Below are 16,818 nucleotides of genomic sequence, written 5' to 3' on the forward strand. Positions count from 1 at the left end.
CTTGACATCAATATGAGTAAAACAAACATCATGACAAACCATCGTATCATTCCTATCACTCTTGATAATACACCGATAGAATATGTCGATTCATACATATACCTAGGAAAACAAATATCGTTTGACAAAACTAATAATGAACAGGAAATAGAGCGAAGAATAAACAACTCATGGAAAAGATATTGGAGCTTCAAAGAAATCCTAAAAAGTAATCTCCCTTTAAAATTAAAAAAGATGGTTATGGATTCAAGCTTACTTCCCTTACTCACATATGGATGTCAGACTTGGAAATTCACCCGACGTGCAAAAAACAAAATAACAACGTGTCAGCGTAGTATGGAAAGGAGCATTCTTTAAGTACGCAAATGTCAAAAAATACGCCACACCGCTTTAAGACACAAAACAAAATTAAAGGATGCTCTATCATACGCACTTAAGTTAAAATGGAGGTGGGCTGGCCACATAGCCAGAATGAAGGATGACCGCTGGACTATACGCCCAACATCTTGGCTTGGTCCGAAAAGCAAAAGAAAGCACGGTAGACCCCTTTATCGCTGGGCAGACGATATAACGAAAATAACTGGCGAAAAGTGGATGTTACAAGCGCAAAAAAGAGAATACTGGAACAGTCTGGAGGAGGCCTTCACCCTTACTTAAAGGGGTTATCAAGCTACATATTATATCATAATTTATAAGTCATTACTTCTTATGTATAGCTTATTATATTTTTTAAGTTTAGTTACAGTTTGCAATATAATAATTAAGTTCATTTAATCCCCACATTTAACTATACTTTTTAGCATGTAAGAAACCATTGTGATTTTGAGAAATAAAGGCTTTTAATTTTTTTATTTATTTATTTTATTTAACCTATAACCAGTGGAAAATTTATACGCGTCCGATGATACCTTACTTGTCAAATTATAATAAGTAGTTTAGAAGGTATGAGGATATAGATAACCTACATATGTATGTATCCATACTTATATTATAAATGCGAAAGTAACTCTGTCTGTCTATCTGTCTGTTACTCAATCACGCCTAAACTACTGAACCAATTTGCATGAAATTTTGTATGGAGATATTTTGATACCCGAGAAAGGACATAGGCTACCTTTTATTGCGAATTATGTACCACGGGCGAAGCCGGGGCGGACCACTAGTACCTTATATATATGTATGTATACCTACATATGTATGTATACGTACATACATATATACCGGTCAAAATTTCGGTAAAAATTAGCTTTCCGGCTTGCGAGTCACTCGAAATTGCAAATAATGTCAAATAATGTCAGCACATGCTGAGTAGCGACCCTTTTTAGCACCACACTGATTAGGAATAAGTCACTATTTTTATTTTATTTGTTGCTTTCGTTTAGTTTGTATTTTTTTTTCTTTTATTATGTGTGTGGTGTTAAATAAACTTTTCTTTCTTTCTTTCTTTCTTTCAAATCGAAGTCGATCCGAATTTCGTATCCATACTTTTCTAACCCGTAATGGCGATCGCGCGCATGGTGATTTTGATACATTTTCTGTCTTCAAATTAATAATATTTTTATATGAGATGTGGTATTTTTTTTTTACTTTTATCCTAAAACAACATTGTAAATTATAATATAAAATAAATTTGAATCATATAAATGTTTGTGTATCAGTATTATCACGTTTTAACAAGAAAATGGTGAAATATTTCTTTGTCTGCAACTTCAACTCATTATTTTTAATTGAATTTCAAATAAAAATACGATGTAAATAATACTGTCTTAATGGAAATTTCACTGGAATTACGAGTAATTCTTTTATCCATACTAATATTATAAATGCGAAAGTAACTCTGTCTGTCTGTCTGTTATTCAATCACGCCTAAACTACTGAAACAATTTGCATGAAATTTGGTATGGAGATATTTTGATACCCGAGAAAGGACATAGGCTACCTTTTATTGCGAAATATGTACCACGGGCGAAGCCGGGGCGTACCACTAGTTTTTTATAAGTGTTTGCCATTTTTGAGAAATGTTCATTACAAGCCGATTGCGTGGCCGCGAGCGGGAGTACACGCGAGAGGCCAAACCAATGACCACGTAAGGATTGAGCGCCCGACCGTTGAGTGCCTCCAGGAGGCGTCGAACCGTTGTGTGGTTAATATAAAATATGACTTTTGCACCACATATTTATTTGTTATCTCTAATTACAGCCAATAATTGAGGTACTTTGTACAATGGCAAAGGAAGTGTAGTCCCACATTTTCATATGAGGTATGGGCCAGATGCATTTCGCAATTTTCGTTTCTCTTGTTTATTATTTACGAGTTATCAAGTGAAGTGTTAGTATTTCGAGTTAGTTCGATTCTTTTTTTAGATTTAACTACCAAACTCAGGCATTTTAGGTATAAAATTGACCAGAACTACCAATAATCAAGGCATTCCAAGGCAGTGGAAAAACTCTTCCGCAAACTCAATTTTCTACGCAATCTATTAAATAACACTTTTAATATCATCTCACGCGAACTCTTTACAAATTTCATCCATTGCCGTCAGCACATCGCATATACTAGCCGCGTACACCCGGATATCGTCATCTTTCTTGATCTTTAGACTGGCACAGTACAATTTCTTATTTAACTCTGCTATTTTCTCATAATCCTTGTTTGTTTTCGATCTGCAGTACTGTATTATACTTTTTAATATATAGTGTAATCTGCTTTCGTATAGAGCTAGTAGGCTCTGTTCATTTCTAAGGCTTTTGTCATCACTTTCATCAGGTTTTTGGGTATCTTTGTCTTCCGGATCTCGGTTCTTTAGCAGTCTCATTATGGAGTGCGATTGTCGGAGTAACTCTATGGCCGTTTGGAGCGATTTCAGTTTTAGATTCGGTGATACTGTGGAGAGAAATAAAATTAATTTAAAAAAGTGACTTAATTATTGCTTTATGCAAAGTATGCTATTGAATTGTTTACAGTATTTTTAATTTATAACCCAAACAAACCTTTAAAATTTATTTTTATAATTTGATTGAGTCTTCACATTAATGGACGTTTTGCTTTTTAATAAATTTTGCTAATTTCTACATATTATATTTAAATATCTAATACCATGCAATATTTACTGGTAACTTTTATAAATAAACCTTAAAATAGTAAACGTGATACAGAGTCTAGACATTTCTTTTCCATAGCTCTTTCATTCATAAAACACTAAAACTCAATTAAATAAAAAAAGGATTTCTCATATAAATATTTAGAGATAAAGTTATTTACATATGAATTTCTCTGCAGTGTAATTAATCTAATCTTAAATGTTTATTTTCCTCAGCTGATGCCAACTCACAAGAAAACACGTAACATGGGATTATCTTTTTTAACACTTATTTACTTTAATGTATGAGAGAAAAATAAAACGAATTAAGATAAAGTCATAAAAATTAAAGATATTAAAATCCTATCCTACTAATATTATAAATGCTAAAGTTTGTGAGAATGGATGTATGTGTATGTGTTTTTTGTATGTGTATGTGTTTGTTACTCTTTCACGCAAATACTACTGAATCGATTACAATGAAATTTAGCACACTTAAAGAGGGTAACTTTGATTAACACATAGGATAGGTTTTATCCCGGAAATCCCACTAGTTTAAGCTTAACTTTTTGACAGAAAAGTTAAGCTTAAATGAGAGGAAGTGTTTTATACATATATGCTGGCCCCTTTTTTTTTCAAAACATATGCTGGCCCCTGCGGAATTGCTCGCATGGTTAATTTTCACCTTTGTCCTAAATTTCAACCCTTGTTTAGTAAAAGGGTAGTTAAACATAACATTTGTCCATTCTTACAATCTTTTACGTATATAATAGTTGTATAGTAGTAATCCTCAATTTAAGGATATATCTATTTCTAGGCTATAAAATATCTATAGATTAAATTCTCCATGAGCCAACATAATGATTTCGCGTCTCTCAATCTTCTCAAACAATTTAAATCAAAGAAATTAAAAAAACAAATATGTAACTAATAAAAATAAACGTTTACATAGTCTGTGGTTATAAATATTTTAATTACAGATCAAATATACTCTGTGACTGTATAATATTATCAACTGATGCCAACTCAAAAGTGACAACGTGGCAGAAGATAAGTTTATTTGCATTATATCTAGTTATTTTAATGTAAAATCCAGATTTTTTTATCTTTTTCTAATAACGACACACAATGTCGTTGCAATGCGATCGCTATACGATATATCGTTTCACGAAATCGTGTCGGAAAGTCGGATTCATAATATTATTATTTATGATAGGTCTCGCAATTACTAGATACATTCCGTTTAGCTTATCTGGCAGTTAAAAATATATACAAAATATTTTTTTTATATTAAGTTCAAAATATACTGTAAAAGAACAAAGTACAATTAACCAATACATAAGTGAATGAGTAGGTGTAAAGGTGGAATAATTCGTAACTGCGTGCGCGTGCATCGTGCAGTGAGTCGGTGCGAGTGACTGTACCTAGTGAGTGTGTACCTAGTGAGTTGGTGCGAGTTAGTTTGTACATAGTCAGTTAGTGCGAGTGAGAGAGTACACTGAGTTGGTGTGAATGAATGTGTACACAGTGAGTTGTTGCGAGTTAGTTTGTACACAGTGAGTTGTTGCAAGTTAGTTTGTACATAGTGAGTTGGTGCGATTGAGTGGGGTGAGTGAGTGGGGTGAGTGAGTGGGGTGAGTGAGTGGGGTGAGTGTGTATACCTTGCGCATGAGCCTCCAATGCAGCCACGTGCTCGAGCCGAACAGTGAGGAACATGGCGGCGTCCTCCAGCGCAGCGAACTGTATCGCGGCTCGCTCGTAGTTCGTGCACGTTGCGTTCAATAGTGTACGCCGTTTGGGACCGTCTTCTGTTGTTATCCTGGGAGAAATACGTGGGATTGGGGTCAAACGTTCTTTGTTGGCACAATAGATGTGCCGCACGGTTTCATTAGCGGACGAAATCGAGGGATAAATGAAGTATGTATTAGTAGATTTTGTTATTCGTAGATTGTTTTATTTTTATATCACTGCCAAGCATCATCAAAAACCGTTAAACTAGTTAACTTCGCGTGGGTTTGGTAAACACAGATGCATACATTATCTATCACGTTTATAACGTTAATAAAATGCATTTTTAACAACGATCCTAATCAAATTTGCTATTAACACTCATATATTTTACACTTTTCAATCTCACATAAGTTAAACAAAAAAATAAAAGAACATTCTATCGAAAACAATTAAAAGATCTAAAAGAAAATTAATTGACAAATCTATTAGTAACACAATAAAAAGTCAAAGAGATTATAAAAATCAAGCAGTTTTAGTCGTAGATAAAAATGTATACAAAACACGACTTACCTATACTGCGAGTGATATAGAGATCCCAATCTATGATGAATCATGGCCGCTCTGAATTGGTATAAATACTGTCTTGGTCCAGGACTTAAAAGACAGTACTTAAGCGCGTGTTTAAACGCTTCGGCTACTTCTGTGACCTCCTGTAATAATATTTTATATATAAGTCTATTTTTTGTTGCTAATAAGAACATTTATCACTTTTGCTTTAGCAAAAGCTTTTGATTCTGTGACTCAGATTATGTTAACCTTCAAATGTGAATATTTTCGAATTAGAAACCTTGAATATGAGTTGATAATTATCTATCCAACAAATACAAAACAATAAATATAGATAATGACGAGAAGATCGTGCCTTACAACTTCACATCTGAATATAATAGATATGGTGTAGCTCAAGGATGCCTACTTGGACCACTGTTAATTTTTTTTTTATATTAATGAATTGACTAAAACTGAATTTCGTGTAATTCCTTCACCGTGACACGTAAATTATGCCCAAAACGTCATTTTTTTATTTATTTATTACGCAGGAAATGTGTATGATAGTTGATATATGCATTATAATATCATGTAGAGCTATAGCTGTAGCGCTATATCCGTAGCGCTATATCCGTAGCGCTATATCCGTAGCGCTATATCTGTAGAGTTGTAGAGCTGCTACACTCACGTCAGCATATATATGCGGCGAGTCCTGCATCAACACAGCACGAGTATAAAGATGGCAGCTCAGTTCCCACCGCACGAGCTCCCACACGGGCGCAGCCCCACAGAGCTCCCGAGGCCCGAGCAGCCGTAGGGCTTCGCCATACAGATCTTCTGCTTGGCTGTAGAGACGACGTTTATCCGCACTGCGAGATGAGTTGGTGTGTTAAGGCATATAAACGATATTTACATACAAGGCGAAAGCTAATGTGAAATTGGCTGGATTTACATAATGTCATCTTGTTTAGCATGCTGTGCTTACCTATAAGTGTTTTTTTTTACATTGATCTTATAATTGTGTATGTGAATTTTGATATTTTATATGTAATGTAAACAAACGTTGGTAGACCAAAATAAATAAATAAATGTTAATTGTTAGGCTTTCGTCACTCTTGAAGGAAATTCCGTTGCGGATCTTCCGCGACGGAACGCCAATCTATGTTATTTCATACAAATTATAAATAGCGGGCACACTACGCGAAACTATCGGTCGTTCCGCTTAGTGTGTCCACAACGGAATTTCCGTCTAGTGTGGCAAAGGCCTTACTGTATTTACTTGTTAATAAATGTACAGTAACAGTTAGCATACTAAACAAAATGACATCATTAAAGTTTATCATTAATTTATTAAATATTAGCTGCCCCATGCAGACGTCGGTCTGCCCTAATACCCCATTTTCATTTTTTTTTTCTCCATTAGAACCTTCCCTAGGCTTTAATAATAATAAAAAATATCCAAATTGATCGAATTTTTCTCGAGTTTTACGCTCAGCAATACATTCAGCTATTCATTTTTATTACATAGAAAATAACCTTTTTATATTACTAAAAATACTCACTTAAAACCGCCCTGTTCACAGTGCGCTTTAAACCTCATGTACCTCGCCTTATTACAATACAAAAGTGCCAAATTAGGAACGTCGTTCACTTGCTCAAATATGGCGGTCGCTTCGTCCAAACACTCCGCGGATTTACGCGACATTGAGCTGAATTGCTTTAGCAATAGCTTCGCTTTTGCACTATCCTGTTCTTCTTCTTCTATGTATTTCATGTAGATTTCTAGAAGTAATTAGAAGGTAAGTCTGGTGAATATTTTATATTATTCTGTTTCAATTATAGCAGAATTATATATTCCAGGATTGTGATTTACTTCCTAAAAGGTATAGACACAATCTCACAAAATGGTACATTTAACATCAAAACTAAGTTATATCTGACATCAAATAAAACAATTTACTCTTGAAACAACACCTGAATTTGATATTTTAGTTATATAGTATTCAAATGCTTTGTAAATATAAATTTAAAAGAATAGAAAAAAAAAGGCTTCGAACTCGCGTCTTTCGCCAATCCGGGGCGACGCCTGACCACTCGACCACCCGTGATCCCGCCAAAGCAAACGAATTTATTTTATTCTTTTGATTTTATGTCTTAGACACCTATCTGTTGACATGATTAAACAACCATCTCAACCAATAAAAAACATAATTTCAATAAAAAACAACACCTTACAACACAACACCTAAAAATTAAACACCACAACATACATACGTTGTCCATCGTTCATATATCTGACAGCCAACTCGTTGCACACAGAAGCTAGGCGCCTTAATAACTCCCCACGTTTATGGAAACCCCCTGAACCCCCTGAAACCCCTAAATTATCGGGATTATCAGAACCCCTTTGACCCCCAGCCCCCGCTGCTCGTCTGTAGTATAGGCAGGAAGATAACATTGCTTCTGTTTCGCTTGTTGGAAAACTTATATCTGTAATTTTAATTTATAATGTTACATTGAAGGAATATATGGTTTAGTAAAGGCATGATTTTTAACTGAATTAGTTGCACAACTAAATAGGTAAGTGTACTGAAAAACAATTTATTACTCGACAATTTTTTCAAACATACTGTGAAGTTTATTGCTATCGAACCCAAAAAAATTCATAAACTGAAGATATCGTTTATAAAAATTTGATCCACAAAATTTTGCATAGCAAAAAATGTTTAAAATTATCCTAGTCAGTAAATTGATAAATAAAAATAACTAGACTACGATCAACTATTAAAATGTCCTCAAAACGAAAACTCTGCCTATACACGCTTTGGCATAGTTTAGCTTCGGACATTTTTTGAACATGATCGTGAACATATTTATTGCACGATAATATATGCAACAGACACCAAAACTTACCTAAATCGAAATCCTCACACGGTTCATCTTCAATTTCTTCAACCATATCATTTTCGATCTCCATTTTGATTCTTACATCAATACCATGGTCCGTTTCAAACTGTTTCTTAAACTGTTCCAAACTAGCCCAATGTTTGCTTAACTGAAAGAAATTATCCCCCACACGACCGATCAAGCAACTTGCATCAACCACACGACTTTTTATTATCATACTACTTAATAACTTTTGGCATTTACTAGCCATATCTATGTATTTTAGCGAAAAACCGTATTGTTCATGCGAATAGCTATATTCAGCTAACGTTGCGTACGCAAGACATAATTTCTCATACAGTAACGTTTTCAAATGTAACTTCCACGCGAAATTATCATCTCTGTTTGGTTCGTGCCATGTTGGTAGTGTATTCTCTTTTCGTATTAAAATGGCGTTTTTATCCACATTTGAATTCACTTCTATTAGGTAATTTCCTGATTTCTCTGATTGTTTTCTTTCGCGTTTTCTGCGACGGTTTCTGGATACGTGTTCTTTTGCGTCTTTCTTTTTGATGGGTTCGTAGCTCATTTTGATTGGTTCGTATGGGTTCGCCATTTTTGGATGTTGTTCCTCGATTATTATTTGCTGTTTCAGACGTTCGCGCTCTTCTTCCTGCGAATTTTAAATCTATACTAATATTATAAAGAGGAAAGGTTTGTATGTATGTATGGTTTTCACACATAAACTACTGGACCGATTTTGATGAAATTTGGCACAGATAATCTTTAGACCCTGAGAAAGAACATAGGCTACCTTTTATTGCGAAATACGCGCGGTTATCTCTGTAAACTACCACAATCGAGAGTTTCGTACAAGAAAATATTGGGCGTCTCATCAAAATAAAGCTACTAACGGAAAATTAGCTTGATAGTAATCAAGTGCAAAAATGGGCGATGGATCCTGAACTATGTGTGACTGTGTCGAAGAGTCAGAGACTCAGACCTATTATAGACATTTTAAGACCCTAATAAATAAATCAACATATTAAAATTAATCTTTAAAACTTAAAGAAAAGCATCCATTAGTATCATACCTTAGACTTATCAATGGTAAGATGATGCAGAGCCAACAATCCTTTCAGCGCATGTGTTAAGGCGCGTCCACACCGCTCCGGCACTTCCAAACCGAGACCTTTGCTCTCACTTTCTTTGGATTTCTCGTCCTGTAAATATTTATATTAAATTAAATTAAATTTTTATTGTATAAAGATTTTTTTACAATAAGGGCAAAATTATATATGGGGGTAGGTGGTAATTTTTTATTATATTTATAGGTTGATGTATTCAAAAGTTAATACAGTTTTAACAACAGCTTTGAAAGTTACGAGATACAAAAAAACATATTAAAATCATCAAAATAGTGTGTTTTAAACAATATTTAGTTCTTGTTGTATTTATTAATAAAATAACGTAAAATAAATTTGCATAGCTGTTAAATGGCTATCAGAAATTTAAATTGATAATAAAGTTATTGCAAATAAAAAGCAGGTGTACCACAGGGCAGGTGTATTTGGCCCTCTGCTATTTATAATCTACAACAGTGACACATTACTAGAATCTAAAAATTAAACTTTAAGAAATACTAAATCTTTCAAAGATATATTAAAAGAACTCACAGTTGTAGAATTTGTAGGTCTATGTCCAATATCCCTTAATGCTAAACCTCTGACTTGTAACGCTAGACGGTCCTCACTTGAAATGTCTTCTACGTTTTCATTTGTCTCAAATGTTTCTTTTTCTTTTTCTTTCGCCTGAAATTATATGATTACTGTGTATTTATTACTTTATTTTTGTCATTGACATCTGTCGTATTGTTTAAATACTAACTTGAAAATTATGCAACAATTTTATGTATTATCCAAAAGATATTCTAAACACATTAATAATATTTTCTATTTTCTTTAGGAAGTTACTAAAAACTGATAAAAATAATTTTAATAAATATTCAATTATAAGTTAATTTTATTTCACTTATTTTGTTATCTATTGCTTAATTTCTCATACTGACCTTTTCACCATCATTTTCCTTTTCAGTAGTGTCATCCTTTTCATTCATATTGCTATCTCGCTCGGACGCGTTTTCAAAATTTTCAGCGTAACTCTCAGCCTCGTAATCAGATTCCTCGTCGGAATCTGAACTTTCATCTGTGTGGAAAAAATATATAAATAATTTGTATGTATGTTCATTGCTCTTTCAGGCGAAAAAAAAATACAGTTTATGTACCAGAGTTTACCATAAGCTGTAGAAAAACTGGCTTTTGCCCGTATGTACCGACAACGAATATTATCTATGAAATAATAATATAATAATATATAATAATATATCTATGAAATGGGATCATAAAAGAACTAAAACCAAAAGTTTCTTTGAAACAATATGAACGACACTTGACTGTATGTGTTGACATTTTGCAGTGAATTCTGAAAACCTTTAAATGTCCGTAAAATGAAATTTTAAGAAACCAAAATTATTCTGAAAAAAAAAATTAATATATTCATTCCAACAAATTCAACAAAGACATACCTTTAAACTCCGGATTAGCCGGATTAGTAGTAGCCGGCACATACAAATCAGACAACATATAGTACGACGACGCTATTATTTGCGGATATCGTTCCGCTTTCAACAGTTGCACAACATGGCCCAACAGTTGGCGGACATGTTTCGATCTATTCATCAACCTCATGTTTCTTGCCACTCTATACAATAACATTCCCACAGGAGTTGTGAACGGATTGTCCATACTATCAGGGCATAGTGACGTTAGATCATATAGTTTAACAACATCATCGTGAGGCCCTTTAAACAACCAATAAGTATGCCCAGATTTGGTAGCGTTCGACTTCAAAAAGGACAATATATTTTGCGCCACATTTCTTATAACTTTTGGGGAGAATTTCGAGTTTTCCATGTTTGGCAAGTCCTCTGTTTTCATTGGTTCGTATTTTTGGACTATTCCATCTAAATGGTAGCACATAAGTACTTCAGGAACGTTGCACATTAGGTTATCCAGCCAATAATCTATTCCAGTGAGAACATTTATAGGTTCTCTAGCGTCTCTAAGTCGTAAAGAAACACATGGCCTGTCTTTATCCCCAAAAATGGGCAAATTGCTGCCAATTAGCATGTGTATATCTTCGAATGTCCAGAGAACGTTACGATTAAATGCTTTTTCTGCCGGTTCTTCGGGCCGAGTTTCGGGTTCGGGCAGAAATGGTCCTGTAATTTTTTGTATAATGTATATCCTTGTGGGAAAAACATTGCAAAGTATTTTGTTGTATTTGATTTTACACGAGTATTACAAACTTAGAAATTAAAGATTTTTTAAAATGATTTTAAAATTGGCGTGTTTCTGCTCGCTGTAAAGTGTTCGAAATATAAAAACATCGGCTTTAAAATCTATTTAAAATCGTTTAATTTCCAGATGTCACAAATATTTTTATTAAAAATCTTTGTTTTTCATCTGATGATAAATCAAATTTTTATGCCAATGAGTACAAGTTCAATTAAATAAATAAATAAAAAAAATTGTACTTATTAAAAAATCATAAGATTCCAAGCTGACAACTTTAAACTTCAAATACCTAAACTTTTACCTACAAAAAAATGTGTGCGTGTACTAGTGTACACACGTAAGAAATGAATCTTCTTTATGACCTTATTTTTCAAAAAAATAATTTACTATATGCAACTTTACAGAAATACGTCGAATCACGCGCGGTAGCGATAAAAATAAGATGGCGCGTAACGGAAAAATGTCACGCGTAACGAAAAAATGTTACACTAAATTTTTTTCCAACCCCGATAAAGAAGTTTCACTTCAAAAATAACACTAATAAAAAAAATACGCACCAGTTAAACACATAGGGGTATGGGGCAAAGTGGCCGGCAGTGGCTGGGGCCGTTCCACCACACTGTGGGACAGAAACTTGTGCGTGAGTTGAAGAGAACTGGGGCTCGGGGCGGGGGTGAGGGACATACGCTCCTGGGGACAAAATTTATATGAATTGTAGCTTATATTTTTTTGACGTGACAACGTCTTATAATACGATAGAGCCGGCTGCACGCACGAAAAAACATGACTCATGCGGCGTTACCTCGCTCTGAGGCGTTCCATGTAAGGCTTGAAGTGCAAGCGAGACGAGGAACGAGCGACAAAGAAGCACAATCGGACGTTGTCACGTTCAACTATCGTCAGTAAACAGACTTTACAGACAACCAATTATTTTTTTTTGCAAATCATTTTTAAAACAATTAATTATATGTAATCCAAGTACCAGCTACAATACTGTAGCAGGTACTTGGATGCATGTAGCCGCACATAGTGTGTAACTCCGTTTTGTATTTTTTAATTTTTTAGTTACCAATTCAATGTACACTTTAGTGTAATTACTGTAAGTACAATGAATTAAATCCTCTAATTCTGTTTCAATAAATAAATAAATATGCTAGGCTAGTCGTAACAGGCAGCTTCGCCCGCGGGGCTAAGGGAAATTATCTTTTTGTCTATATTTCGTCGCGATAAAAAGCAGTGTATAACATTCTTTTGCACCTAGTAATTGATAAATTGAAAATTTCACTCACGATCGCCTATTCAAAGGTCGTAAAAAAATTGTTCAAATTAAGACATTATTTCGCAATTTTTAAAGTCAGTTTTACACGCTCATTCGAAACTGTGCAGACAGAGTTTTACTTTGGACAATATTTTTCTTGTTGCTTATTTTACCTCTATCTTAAAATTATTATAATATTAAATCAATCTATTGCGCTGAAAGAAAACAATTTACTTACACATATTAAATATCTTACCTTCTCAGACATAGTTTTCAATATATTCTCATAGAAGAAGTCCTTAAGCCACGACCACTCCGACTTCATCAAGTAATCGTAGACGTCGAAGTCATCAAGAAGCAGGGTGTTTTCCACGCGGTGCACCATCATGCTGACCTGAGTAATATTTTTAAAGTGAAACTTTTATTACATCGTCTCAAACTGTTTGGTCTGTGTAGCGCATGTCGCGTGTATCGCTACTGTAAGTAGGTATACCTACTCGGCAGCCAACCGTCACGCGACATGCGCTACACAAAGCAGTGTTCGGAACCGTTCGAACAGTTTCACTTTTACCGTGGTTTCATAAAACCACACAACATTTTTATTTAATTAGAATAATATGAGAAAAGATAAGTTTATTATTATTGGTGTTTAAATTTTACGTAAAAAATTCTAGATCTTTTATTTTATTACATCTATTTCTGCTGTTCCATTCAAACAAATTACTCGTAAAGTAACAATTTCTATTTAGGATTAAATAAATAACAATATTTTATTAATATAAATTTATAAAGAATAGAAGAAAATCGATCACGAGGCGGGACTCGAACCATCCATTCATGCCTATCCGGGGCGGACACTTGATCACCTCAGCCACCTGTGATCCCGCCAAAGCAATTGAATCTATTTTAGTCTTTCGGTTTTATGTGTCTACACACCGCGTTTTCAATGCCATAAAACCAAAAAATATAAAAATTCAATATTTTATTAGTCTACTCACAGTTCCATTAGGTTGGTAGGGCAGTTTGAGTAATTTCTTGATGCATTCGGCGTCTGATATCACGTCCACTTCGCCAACACAGTCCGGGAACATGTGCGCCATTCTGAAGCTGTAATAAACAAAAATTTCGTGAATTTATCAAAATGTAACAAAACTTTTCTGTATACTTATAAATAATTATAAAACTAAAATTTGTTTTGTAAGTATTTCTATGTCAAGTAGTTTAGATTTACATAAATTTTATATATTTTTTTAAAATACTACAGTAAATTATGCCATAATTCATATTATTAACAATTTTAAAGCAACTGCAATTCTTGTGAAGATCTTTGTCCTACCACTATCGTCATATAAAAATAGATGATGATCATCACTGCATCTATTTACACAAGACTAGAATCTATACATACATACATATAATAAATCTGTAGAAGGGTCAATTCTGTACATTGAAAATATTGAAAAAATTAATAGCAGGGGGTGTTACTGGATCAATACTAAACCCAAATATGTGATTAAAAAAATTTGTCTGTCTGTCTGTATGTTCAGACATCACGTGAAAAGTAACGGTTCGATTTCGATGATACTTGGTATAATTATACCTTATTACCCTGGGCATAAAATGGGATACTTTTTATCCTGGAAAAATACATAGAAAAAAATAAATCTTAATTTTCTTAATTTTTCCGCGCGGACGGAGTCGCGGGCGGAAGCTAGTATAAGAAAAAAATTCAAATGCTTTATAAATATAAATTCGAATGACAAGGGATCAAATCCAACCTAATCAATTTTTTGTCTATTCTTTACATATTTTCAGCTAAACAAATACATACCTTGACAACCCCTTCCCTCTAGTCAAGATCTGTTTCAGGCCATATGTATCTATCCCCCCCCAATTCGATGGGGGGAGGTTAAGGTCAGTGTTACATTGCAACCTTGCATAGCCCACAGGACTTTGAAATGCTGTGAACTTTACTACAGCTGTTGATTTTACTCCAGGGGATGGGCTCCGGTCCTAGGTGTTTAATTAGAATTTTAAATTGCAGTACAATAAAATATTATTTGTTGTGTATGTTTTTGAAGCGCTTTTAATAAAGTTCTGACAGACTTTATAGGGAATATGATCCATGCAAAAAGTAAAAACATATTATATGTGAGAATATTTTTGTATCAATTTGTAAGTATGTATAAACAATAAAATATTAGGTATGGTTTATGAAACAATATCCATTTCAATTCCACAAAAAAAAATCTCCAACTAACTAAAAAGTAAAAATGAACAAGTAACTACTTACAACCATTGAGATATACATATGGAGACGACACCGCCTACATCACTTATGTTCCGCTCAACATACGCCATATGGCGTAACTGCACGCTCATTTTTTATTTGTTTTAAAGTGAAACGCATCAAATATGCCTTCGTGTGTGTTACGATATTGCACAAATAATACAAATAATACGGAAAAGTGCAAAGGAATAACTTTTATCGGTAAGTACCTAACTAGATAATAATTTTTAAAACTTAGTTAGAGCAAATAAATGGCGCACAGATTTTGTTCGTGGTGTCTCCTCCATACGTAGTAATATTATCTCAATGCTTACAACTTATTTATTACAAAACAAAAGAAACACATCAGTATTCAGTATATTAAAGGTGCAATACATAAACAAGTACTATTTAAATCCTTAAATTATCAGAAAAGATTTATAATTTGTTGTTTTTAAACACAGCTGTTCTGTAAATACTAAATAAATATATCGTCCATACAAAAAACATGTAATAATTATAAGGTAAAAGTAACGTAAACATATAATAGCAGGTTCGTTCTTTCAATACATAAAAAATGTATGGAATTATTCTAGAAAATATTCTTTGAGTTTTATTAAGCCGATTGCCGTGTATCGGCGTAATAATAAACAATGTGAGGTTATTTACCTTATTTCTTTTATATTCATTTTCACTATCGCATTCTTCCATTTTTCGCTTATTAAATAGCTGCTGAGTAAGCTGAGTTAAGTTATTATTTTATAAACAGTTTTATTATTTTATTTTTAACGAATCCAAATTCCAAATTGTTTAAAACTGTCAACACCACAGAGCAAGTAATATAGTCATTAGTCAACACTCAACAGATCACAAATGTCTCATGTCTCATGTCAGTTGTCAGAACTTCAGAAATCAAGTCAACACTCAGAGGAATAAACCTATTATTGCTCTGAGAGTCAACATGATTCATCGCATGGACCTGTGATCGCATCCATGCAAATAAGCAAACTGTGAGCAAAACACAGAGCAAGTAATATCTATGCAAAAGTCAAAAGAGCATGAATCCTGATTCTCCCACTTAGCCTGGACGTGGCCTGGACTTTGGCGATGTCCCATTATTGGGTTAGGTGGGGCGTGAATGGGGCCATAATTAAATAAGAAGATGGAGAAGAAGTTTTGATTCACGTACACGTACAATTATTCATGCAAGATACGAATACTTAAGTGACGAATAATTGTGCTCATTTATAATTTAAAACGTTTGTGAATATCGCACTTTTATTATTCGTGCTATTGTGAGTGACTGGCATTACATTTTTAAATCTTTTTTAAATTACTACTATATAACCTGTGCTCTTCCTGTCTTGACTTTGACTTAAGGTCCTATGGCCCCTATGTGGGGCAGAGGGCGTCCACAGTGCGCCGCCATCGCGTACGGTCTTGCTCTTCCTGTGCTATAAGCTAAAGTCCGGTCGCGGAGCAGAAAGAATTTCGTACAATGACCTCTTTACCTACTGACAGTGGTCACAAACATTTTTGAATGAAGTGCAGTTTACATGAAATATTTGGAGGAGAAAATGTTTTTTACTAATTTATTAAATAAATGTCCTTTAACTTTTTGTAACTAACTAATAACTATTATGTATTGTAAATGAATATTTACAATACTTATTAGTTAGTTACATTTTAA

The 16,818-nt window shown here is 33.8% G+C and overlaps 1 protein-coding gene across 2 annotated transcripts; it reads right to left on the minus strand.

Moving 5' to 3' along the window:
* Positions 1 to 493: 493 nt before the first annotated feature.
* LOC149478125 (erythroid differentiation-related factor 1) lies at positions 494 to 15,961 on the minus strand. 2 transcript variants are annotated; one of them, XR_016317491.1, is made up of 17 exons: positions 15,798 to 15,961; positions 14,691 to 14,872; positions 13,858 to 13,966; positions 13,116 to 13,253; positions 12,159 to 12,291; positions 10,830 to 11,525; positions 10,314 to 10,450; positions 9,922 to 10,056; positions 9,340 to 9,468; positions 8,273 to 8,918; positions 7,634 to 7,849; positions 6,922 to 7,141; positions 6,048 to 6,228; positions 5,381 to 5,520; positions 4,741 to 4,898; positions 1,983 to 2,883; positions 495 to 1,799 (listed from the first exon to the last, which is right to left on the minus strand). XR_016317491.1 is itself a non-coding variant. In XM_089709851.1 (16 exons), the coding sequence occupies exons 1-16, from the start codon at positions 15,837 to 15,839 to the stop codon at positions 2,504 to 2,506; spliced, it is 3,642 nt and encodes a 1,213-aa protein (XP_089565977.1). In that variant the 5' UTR covers positions 15,840 to 15,961; the 3' UTR covers positions 494 to 2,503. The 2 variants fall into 2 exon arrangements, 1 of the variants encoding a protein (XP_089565977.1); XM_089709851.1 differs by having other exon boundaries at positions 494 to 2,883.
* Positions 15,962 to 16,818: the final 857 nt, after the last annotated feature.

Source organism: Colias philodice, chromosome 23, assembly GCF_061535455.1.
Source record: "Colias philodice isolate Cphi_HAF_F1 chromosome 23, ilColPhil1 Martin Lab GWU primary, whole genome shotgun sequence".
Taxonomy (NCBI): domain Eukaryota; kingdom Metazoa; phylum Arthropoda; class Insecta; order Lepidoptera; family Pieridae; genus Colias; species Colias philodice.